General features: G+C 49.1%; 1 protein-coding gene across 1 annotated transcript; it reads left to right on the forward strand.

Annotated features, from left to right (window-relative positions):
- Nucleotides 1-1,693: 1,693 nt before the first annotated feature.
- On the forward strand, nucleotides 1,694-3,070 carry RXFP3 (relaxin family peptide receptor 3). Its single transcript, XM_005152002.3, has one exon. It carries the CDS (start codon nucleotides 1,694-1,696, stop codon nucleotides 3,038-3,040), a length of 1,347 nt encoding a protein of 448 aa, XP_005152059.1. The 3' UTR covers nucleotides 3,041-3,070.
- Nucleotides 3,071-10,744: the final 7,674 nt, after the last annotated feature.

The following is a 10,744-nucleotide window of genomic DNA, read 5'->3' on the forward strand; positions in this document are numbered from 1 at the left end:
ATCTCACACTAGAGCAGGTTGCTCCAAGCCCCATCCAACCTGGTCTTGAATACTGCCAGGCATGGGGCAGCTGCAGCTTCTATTGGCAACCTGTATCAGTGTCTTACCACCCTCAGAGTGAAGAATCTGACCCAGATGGCTGATTCACAGTGCTTGATTTAGGTGTGTTTAGAATCTACTTAGTTTTCAAACTGCATGCTTGTGTCGATTTCTTTAAAAGCACAGTGGACGAAGGAAAGCCTCGGTTTCCATTCCCACCTGTTGCTTTCTGTGCCTGCCGCAAGCTTGGCCTGAAGGCGAGTTTCGGGAGCCGGCCAGGACAGAGACCCGTCGGGCTGTCGCTACCGAGCTCCCCAGGAAGATGCCGGCCACTCGCAGGAGCTCCGGGGCCCCCTGCGGGCGGGCGTGGGGCGGCCGGGACTCAACGCCTGCCCTTTCTGCATGATGGGGAAGCGGCTTCTGCCAGCCGTCGATGTTGCCGCCTCTCAAAACTTTACAGCTTTGTTGTCCTTGCCGTTCATTTTAAAATTAGGAATAGCCGCAGTCTCCCAATGTCCCGAAAGAATGAAAGGTGTTGGTCCCTGTCCGAAATGTGGTTATCTGGAGATAAATAAGCACGCCTAGGGTTGGTGCCGAGATTTCTGAGGCAGGGGTGTTTCGGGCGCGACGTCCCCAGCATTGCCCGGGAATGGCAAAAGAACTTCTTTCGACGGGCGGGCTTTCTGCGACAGGGCATCAGCCAGACCGTGCCCGCGGACCCGTGCCGCCCACTCGGTTAGCTTGCACGGCTCCCGGCGGGCCGGGGGCGAGGGCCGGGTGCGGGGAGCAGCGGGGATGGACCCGGTGAGGGTTCTGAGGGGCTGGATGAGCAGAACGGGGGACAGTGAGCAGCAGCAAAGGACCCGATGCGGGTCCCGCGGGGGCGGGCGGGCGGAACGGGACGGCAGGGAGCAGCAAGAACGAACCTTGTGCGGGACCATGCGGGGCCGGACGGGCAGAACTAGGCGGAGGTGAGCAGCGAGGACGGACCCTGTGCGGGTCCCGAGGGGCCGGACGGGCAGAACAGGGCGGCGGTGAGCAACAGGAAAGAACCCGATGCGGGTCCCACTGGACCGGGAAGGGCGGAAAGGAGCGGTGGTGAGAAGCGGGAACGGAAACTGTGCGGGTCCCACGGGACGGGCGGAACGGGACGGCAGTGAGCAGCGGAGACGCACCCGGTGAGGGCAGAATGTGGCGGCGGTGGGGAAAAGGGCCGAACCCTGGGAGGACGGAACGGGGAGGTGGTGAACAGCGGGGACGGACCCTGTGCTGGCCCCCGGGGCCGGGCGGGCAGAAAGGGGAGGCAGCTGGCAACGGGGACGGACCCGGTGCTGGTCCCGAGCGGGCGAAAGTGAGGAACGGGACGGCGGTGAGCAGTGCGAACGGACCCGATGCGGGTCCCGAGGGGGTGGGTGGGCGGGGTCACTGCCGCCCGCGCTCAGCACCCGGGAGAGCTCCCCGCTCACCGCGCATGCTCCGCCCAGCCGGCGCCTATATAAACGCGGCGAGCAGCAGGATCGGTGCCGGTTTGCCGGGCCGAAGAGACACGCTCGGTGTCCCCACAGAGACTGCCTCCCCCAGAGACTGCCTCACGCTGCCAGATCGGGGGTCTAAAGAAAACCTGCCCCGGACCCGCCACCCTCCCTGGTATGGGATGGGAGACACTTGTGAGAGCCGTGACTGCTCACCAACTGTCGGCGTGAAGGACGTAGCAGATTGGGAGTCCTGGACCGTGCCGCTGGATTTTCTGGAGGATTCCCAGATGGGCAACGGGAGCAACGTGTCCTTCCTGCAGTTCTTCAAGAACACCAACCTGGAGCGAGCTGATGGGGTGCAAGGGGACAGCTCCGATGTAGTGCGGATTGTCATCTCGCTGGTGTATTCTGTGGTATGTGCCCTGGGGCTGGTGGGCAACCTGCTAGTCCTCTACCTGATGAAAATCAAGCAAGGCTGGAGAAAGTCCCCCATTAACCTCTTTGTAACCAGCCTGGCAGTGACCGACTTCCAGTTTGTGCTGACATTGCCATTCTGGGCAGTGGAGAATGCACTGGATTTCAACTGGCTCTTTGGTAAGGCAATGTGTAAGATTGTCTCCTATGTGACAGCCATGAATATGTATGCCAGTGTCTTTTTTCTCACTGCCATGAGTATAGCTCGATACCACTCTGTGTCTACAGCCTTGAAGAATCACCGGAGAGGTGACACACTGGGTGGCTGCTGCTCTGCCAAGTGGCTTTGTGTACTCATCTGGTTGTTGGCTATCCTGGCTTCCCTGCCCCATGCCATTTTTTCCACCACTGCCACTGTCTTTGATGATGTGCTCTGTCTTGTCAAGTTCCCTGAAGGCCGAGGCAGCAATGCCCAGTTCTGGCTGGGTATGTACCACATCCAGAAGGTGCTGTTGGGCTTTGTGGTGCCATTGATAATCATCAGCCTCTGCTACTTGCTCCTGGTACGCTTCATCAATGAGAAACATGTTGGCAGCAAGTGCAGTGGCCCCGGTTCCAAGCGCCGTGCCAAAGTGACTAGGTCAGTGTCCATCGTTGTGCTGGCTTTCTTCTTGTGCTGGCTGCCTAATCAAGCGCTCACAACATGGGGCATCCTCATCAAACTCAACGTGGTGAACTTCAGTGCCGAGTATTTCCTCTCCCAAGTGTACTTCTTCCCCATCAGCGTGTGCCTGGCACACTCCAATAGCTGCCTCAATCCCATCCTCTACTGCCTCATGCGCAGGGAGTTTCGCAGCTCACTGAAGAGCCTCCTCTGGAGAATCACCTCACCTTCCCTCACCGCCATGCGTCCTTTCACCAACACCACCAAGCCTGAGCAGGAGGAGCAGGTCCTGCATGCCCTGGTGCCTGACCAGCCTGTCCAGCCCGTCGCTGCTTCTTGCCCTCCCGCAACCATCCAGCCGGAGGTAGTCTACTACCCACCTGGGGTGGTGATGTACAGCAGCCGCCATGACCTGCTGCCCGCTAGCTCTGCGGAGCAGCACTGCTGAGATTGGCAGGGGCTTTTGGGGGTGGGACTGTGGAGTTTGTGTAAGATATGAACCGGGGATATGGAACGTGTGGTAGGGTCAAGGGGAGGAGAGATGGGTAATGGAGGGCTTCTGTCTGAGAGATGCTCTTTTGGGGTTGTCTTCGCTCTTGGAAACTTGTTGATGAAAATTATTTTCTTGAAAAAGTTTCCCAGAGTAGGGAACAGGAGTAGAGGGAGGCAGGGTGGGTTGGGGTGTCTCTAGGAGCTTTTAGTGCTTGTACATATTCTGGGGAACAGGCAGTGGGGAGGGTGGCAGGGCTTCATCCAGGGAGGATGAGGATGTGTAAGGGAGGAGAGGGGCTGGGTGGCTTTGACTGTGTTACCCCAGCCTGGAGGTGCAAGCAGCAGGAGAACAGCAGCCCTCCTGCCCCTGTGTGTGTATGTCTGAGGTGGGAGAGTTGGGTTGCTTTCTCACTGCTGTGTAGCATTGTAAATGATGCCAGCTTGGAGCTCTCAGGGCTTCACAGTGTGGACACAGAGATCAGGTAGCCAACATCCTATTTCACACCTGTCCTGATGGGAACAGTCAGGACAAGTGGGTACAAGGCTCCTGCTTGATTAGGCTTGGCCTTTTCCCCTCTTCTAGAGACCTAGAAAAGAGAGGGGACAAGGAGCACTGTTCTGCCCCCAGAGCTTTGTCAAATCTGCTTTTCCAGCTTCCCCTGTCCCCTCTGCTGCTACCAGAGTGTTGAACAACTCAGCCAAGGAGAAACCCAAGAACAGGACATGCAGCTTCATGGAGAGGTGCTACTTGGCTGGGTTTGGAGGGGAGTATGTGAGCCCCTGACATCCTGTTGCCCAGCTCTCTCCAGGCAGCTGGGGGGAGAAACTTGCATCCCCAAACCATGTGCAGCAAGGCAGGCACCTCTCCTAGGATACCGAGGCTGCAGGATTTGTTCTTGCTGTGCTTCCCCACTTCAGGAAATCAACACAACTGCACATAAAACAAAAAGGAAGAAGGTACAAATTGTAGCCGTTTCAAGCTGCTTGCTTGAGGATAATTCTGGTTCAGCTGAAGCAAGCACAAAGGTTTTTTTTCTGCAAAAGTGGTTGTTAAGGGTCTACACTGATACTTGCCAGTGTTTCAATTAACTCCATTTCAATTACTCTAGTATGAGCAGCCCTGAAGCCAGCCATTCAGTGCTCTCACATCCTGTAGAAGGGCAGGATTAATGCCTGTTCCAGTCTGTGTTCCAGAGAAAGATCTAGGAAATAATTTGAGATTGATCTGAAATGGACTTTATAAGGGCATGGGAAAAGTGTAATTTTAAGCTGTGAAAGTTTTAATAATAAACTTATAGATTTACTTAAAAAATAAATTTTGAGAAAAAAATAAAAATGGAAAGGCTAAAATATTTATTTAAAAGATGAAGAAATGTAGCATTTGTCAAAATACAGGTTTCTTAATCCCCAATACTGCAAATAGGATGAATATACAAATATGATATTCAAACCCCTCTCTATTTCTAGCCTCTTTCCCTGCAGCCTAATGCCAACATCTTCCTGACCCAGCTAAAAAAGCATTTCTACAGAGGAGGAAAAAACCTTCTGCAGAGGGTTTTTTGTCACCTCTCAGTACTGATGTGGAACAAAGTTGCTGTTTCTGTCCAGAGAAAATTGCAGTGCTGTTAGTGGCAACTATGCTTTGCAGATGGAGTTACTGTACATGTCAGTAACTCCTATTGTGAAATTTGGGTTTGGTCTCAAAGCAGCTGGTTCTGCTATTTGAAAGGAGAAGCTGTTGTTCTGTTTTTTTCAAGGCAGAAGAGACTTCTACTAGAGACTTGGATGCTTCGCAAACTGCGAAGATAGTGATTTGCAAGGTGTCTGGAGAACAGCAGAAGTGAGCTGGCAGCTGATGGACATATTTACACAGATGTGAAGACTGAAGAAATCTGATATATCCACAGAAGAACTTGAGCTTCTAAGACTGTATGATTACCAAGTTCCTAAGTCCCGAGTCATTGAAGTTGCCCTGCCAGTTGAAGTCTGTAGGTATTTGAAGTTTTTTTCTAGTAAAATATTTTGTGCCTAGAAGTCTGTTCTTGAGCATGCCTAAATTTGCTTAAGTCTGTAGCATTTCTCACTCTGCTTCATGGGGATCTCTGTTGGGACTGGCCGTGGTGTTTAAGTGAGGGAGGCATCTCTGCATGCCAACATGGAACACCCTGTGTCAGGCCACACTAAGTTAGAAGCAGCTGTAATCTTAACTCACTCTCCCCATCCCTTTGCTTCTGTGCCTGGATATGCTTCTCCTGTTCTACCTTCAGTGCATGTGTAAATTGTGCTCCTTCCTCTTCCCTTTTGAAACATAAGTGGGCAGAGTTTTTGCCTACCAGCTATGAGACTCAGCTTTCCCATTCTACATCCCTGGGGAATGGCTGAATATCAGGGTTAACTCTGTGAATGTGCTTGAATCCTCTGGCTTGAAGCAGTTCCCTGTTGCATGAGTTGCTCACCACTGCTGGATCATAAAGGGAAAGCAAGCCCTTGAATATTCTGCAGCATAGTGGTTAGAGTGTGAGCCTCACAGAGGAAGTGCCAAGATTTTTTTTCCTTATAAATGCAGAAAAGGGGATCCAGGTCTGGATTTTAGGTCTCCCCTTTCCAAGAACAATGATTAACTTTCTCCTAGGTCCTGGTTCCATTAAAGTTTCCATATGCCATGAAGGAGCCTGAGAGCTTTCTAGACCTCTAAGTCTAGTGGCCCAATATGTCAAAAGTTTTGCAGGGAACGCATTTGGGTCTCTCATATTCTGGGAGGAAGCCCTAATGCTTGTGCTAGCAAATGAAGAAGGCTACACTCTTGTGTAAGAAAAGAACACCTAACTCCAGATTTCAGAGAGATCTGACAATGGTTCTACAGGTGAGGAGAAAGTATCTATTTTAAGAATAGGGGCTGAATCTCAAAGCCAGACTCTCTTTGTATTTGCTTTTGAACAGCATAGTTTCTTGCTTGGCTTGCTGGAATTTTAATCCTTATCCTGATGCTTAAATATCCTTGTGCACTATACAGAAATTTATCTAGGTGTCTAAAGTGTAACTATACATTTCAGTAGATAGTAAACTGCCTAAAAGACATCCTCTGTGGTGCTCAGCATGACAAAGCCTATATGCTCTTGTGGATGTTAATGTAGACATAATTTTATCCCTGCAAAACAACACAGGGAAACAGACTATGTTCAGTAAAACTCATAGTTGGCCCAGAATACTAGCAAGATGACATGCTCAGAGGAAGGCCCAGGTATCTGATCACTAAAGATATAAAGCCCTTACATTTTGCAAATCACCCAATAAGAAATACCTTGGGTTTCTAGACCATGGATTTAGATGGCAGGTCTCTCTTAAGCCACTGGTCCATCAGGTGTAGGTTGTGAATGGGCTGTTTGAAGAGGCACAACCCACCCACAGTTGGCCAACAGTTGGTTTAGGCCAGAGCAGTATCTCTGGCTGTGCAGTCAGTGTGTGACCAATGTGGCCAAAGAGCACTGCTTTAGCTGTGCATGAGCAGAGGGAATTTTGAGTCCCAGCTATTAGTGCATGAAATCTGGGCTCTGTGTTGCATGGGCAGGGGCACCAGCTGGGGCATTGCAAGAAGACCGCAGTTGCTCCGAGTGTGCACAAAGCATCAGGTGTGGGGCCTCAGCAGAGGGTCTGTGAGACTACACATCAGCAACAATTTAGGAAATCAGGGATTTCCTAAATAACCAGTGCAACATGCTTCAAAACCAGTTCTGTTTCCTCCAATTTTTCATGTCTTCATTTGTAACACTCACCTTTTGTGGACTAAAATAAACACTACTGAAGCATATGAAACAAAGGTCTCTGAGTTCTTTAAGAGATTTTTTTTTTTTTTTGTGATTGATCTCTTGTTACATATTCCTGGTGGTGTGCTGGGAGAGAGGTGCATGGTGATACAGAATGATAAGGACCTGAAGGTGCAGGCTGACATCTAGTGACGGACTGAAAGAACCTTTAAAGCCTTCATTTGGCGCTGGCTTGGATTGCCTAACGACTTTTAAAATACCTCCCTCCTCAAATAACTAACCAAGCTCTTAATGCAATTGGAGGTTGTTATTACATTTCCAAGTTTCTTCTTGAAATGCCTCTTGAGTAGAAATATTGCTTTGATTTCTCTTGAAGTTATTCTGACACTCGCTTTAGCAGTAAAAAAGCCCTCATCCAGTCCCTTTTATTCCTGTTCACAACTGTCTGCTTTAAAACATGATTATTCACCTGAGTGCCTGCACAGAAGCTCTGATGTAATCAAGTATCCCTGAACCTGTGCAGGCATAGTTATGGGTGCAATACAGCTCCAGGACATCAAATGAGAGCTTGGATCTCCAGTTTTAGTAAGAGTTATTTCTCTCCTGCTGCAAAAGAGAATTCTGATTAATTGGTTCAGGGGGTACTATTAAAAATATCTTTTAATCATGATTAAGCAGTTACAAGAAAATCCTCTGGGTACATTCTCAGCATCAGTAAGAGCAGCAGCAGTTGAGACAGTCTCTAAGAAAAGGCTGGGCAGCCAGTTAACTTGTTCCTTTGCTGAAGTATAGCTGGGAACATGCCTCAGATGTGTGCTTTAGTTGCAGGGAGTGGTTCTCCTTAGAACTGTGTCTTTCAAATCCATATGAACTTGCAAACACATGCAAGTTTCTCAGCCTATGTTAGTGCAGAGCCTCAGAGTCCTTCCCAATATCTTAAATGTAAAATACAGACTCAAACGGTGGCTGAGCAAATTGGGTGAAAAAAACACAAAGGAACAGCTGGAGACAGAAACAGTGTGTTTAATTGTGCAAGTTTTTTGAAACCTTAACCTACCTGCTTGGGGAGGGCTGCAGGCTGTTCAATGTGGGAAATAACAAAATAAAAGTGGCTAACTGAGATATCAACCCTCTCCCACATGTATCCATTCCTTGGGATGAGATTCTGTTTCTCTAGGGACCTGTGTATTTCCCTACACAGACCAACTGAACGAGTATGCTTATTACACAATGATCAAATTAACTATCACTGACTTCTAGCACCATGGCTCAAAGAACCTTTCTACTTTTGTTTGGAATCACATCTAACCTCATGCTTGATAAAACTGGAATGTGGTGGAGAATCTCTTAAAGTTTAGACAAGAAAGCTGAAAAACAAATACCTTCAATTTTCTTTTCAGAACAAATACTAAAACTGAGGTAATAAAGTCCTTATCAATTCATAGCTACCAACAATAGCTCAGAGTTAAGATGATGGGGAAATCACATCTGACCAGCCTGATGACCTTTTGTGATTAGATATCTGGCTTGGTAGATGAGGGGAGAACAGTAAATATTGTTGATTTTGATTTAAATATGACTTTGGATGCTCTCTCCCTTGACATCCTCTTAGACAAACAGATTAAGTATGGACTAGGTAAGTGGAAGGTGAGCTTGACTGAAACTGACAACCATCAGATTTAAAGAGTCATGATTAGCAGCACAAAGTCCAGCTAAAGGGCAATGATGAGCAGTGTGTCCCAGAGACCAATAGTGTAGCCTGACCTGTTCAACATCTTCATTAGGGAACTGAATGAGGGGACAGAGTGCATCCTCAGCATGTCTGCAAAAGATGGAGGAGTGACTGATACAGCAGAGGGTTGTGCCATTATTCAGAGGGTCACTGATGGGCTGACAGGAACCCCAGACAGCTGAACAAAGGGAAATGCGAATTCCTGCACCTGAGGGTGGGTAATCCCAGCACCAGCAGAGGCTGAGTGGCCCAGACTGCTCAGCAGCTTTGCAGAAAAGGACCTGGCGATCCTGGTGGACAGGTTTAACATGAGCCACCAATATGCCCCTGGAGCAAAGGCCAGCAGCATCCTGGCCACATTAAGCAGAGCATTGCCAGCAGATGAAGTGATCCTTCCCCTCTGCTCAGCCTGGTGAGACCACACTTGGGATGCTGTGTCCAGTTCTGGGTTCCCCAGTACAAGAGGCAGGTGAACTCACTTTAGATGCTCCGGTATGCTGGAGGGCATGGAGCATCTGCTGTGTGAGAAGAGGCTGACACAGCTGGGTTTGTTCAGCTTGCAGCTGAGAAGGCTCAGGGGGATTTTATCAATTGTTTAAATGTAAAATGAAAAATCTTTCTTTTTTTTGTTTTTGTTTTGCTTTGTTTTGTTTTGTTTCATTTTTACGGCAAGTGTGGTCAAGCATTTGTTGGAACAAGTCCAGAGGAGGCCCACGAGGATGATCAGGGGACTGCAGCACCTCCCATATGAAGACAGGCTGAGAAAGTTGGGGCTGTTCAGCCTGGAGAAGAGAAGGCTGTGTGGAGACCTCATAGCAGCCTTCCAGTATCTGAAGGGGCCTACAAGGATGCTGCAGAGGGACTGTAGTGATAGGAGAAGGGGTAACATGTTAAAACTTAAACAGGGGAAGTTTAGATTGGGTATAAGGAGGAGGTTTTAGAATTTTTATTAGATATAAAGAGATGTCCCTGCCCATGGCAGGGGGATTGGAACTAGATGATCTTAAGGTCCTTTCCAACCATAACAATTCTATGATTCTATGGACCAGATTGCCTAGAGAGGTTGTGGAGGAGACTCCACCTTTGGAGATGCTCAGCTTCTGACTCAACACAGCCTGACCAGCCTGCCTTAGTGACTATGCTGAGCAGGGGGTTGGACTACATCATTTCCAAAGGCATATTCTGTCCTGTAGTGATTCTGTGATGGCATATAAATAGCTATGAATACCTCTTTGTTTTCTAGTAGAGTGGAATCATAGAATCATAAAATAGTGTTGGAAAGGACATTAAGATCATCTGGTTCCAACCCCCCTGCCATGGGCAGGGACACCTCACACTAAACCATGTTACCCAAGGCTCTGTACAACTTGGCTTTGAATGCCACCAGGCATGGAGCATTCACAACCTCCCTGGGCAACCCATTCCAATGCCTCCCCACCCTCACAGTCAAGAATTTCTTCCTTAGATCCAATCTAAACTTCCCCTGTTGAAGTTTTAACCCGTTACCCCTTCTCCTATCATTACAGTCTCTAATGAAGAGTCCCTCCCCAGCGTTTCTATAGGCCCCCTTCAGATACTGGAAGGCTGAAATGAGGTCTCCATGAAGCCTTCTCTTCTCCAGACTGAACAGCCCCAACTTTCTCAGACTGTCTTCATATGGGAGGTGCTGCAGTCCCCTGATCATCCTCGTGGGCCTCCTCTGGACTTGTTCCAACAGTTCCATGTCCTTTTTATGTTGAGGACACCAGAACTGCACACAATACTCCAAGTGGGCTCTCAGGAGAGCAGAGTAGAGGGGCAGGATCACCTCCTTCGACCTGCTGGTCATGCTCCCTTTGATGCAGCCCAGGATACGTTTGGCTTTCTGGGCTGCAAGCACACACTGAATCCAGCTCATGTTCATTTTCTCATCGAACAACACCCCCAAGTCCTTCTCTGCAGGGCTGCTCTGAATCTCTTCTCTGCCCAGCCTGTAGCTGTGCCTGGGATTGCTCCAACCCAGGTGTAGGACCTTGCACTTGTCATGGTTAAACTTCATGAGGCTGACATCACCCCACCTCACAAGTGTGTCAAGGTCCCTATGGATGGCATTCCTTCCCTCCAGCATATTAACCGAACCACACAGCTTGGTGTCATCAGCAAACTTGCTGAAGGTGCACTCAAT

This window comes from Melopsittacus undulatus, chromosome Z (genome assembly GCF_012275295.1).
Source record: "Melopsittacus undulatus isolate bMelUnd1 chromosome Z, bMelUnd1.mat.Z, whole genome shotgun sequence".
In the NCBI taxonomy this organism is placed as follows: Eukaryota; Metazoa; Chordata; class Aves; order Psittaciformes; family Psittaculidae; genus Melopsittacus; species Melopsittacus undulatus.

What these genes read in the sequence shown, in the direction of transcription:
- RXFP3 (XM_005152002.3), top strand. Translation starts at nt 1,694, where the DNA reads ATGGGAGACACTTGTGAGAGCCGTGACTGCTCACCAACTGTCGGCGTG.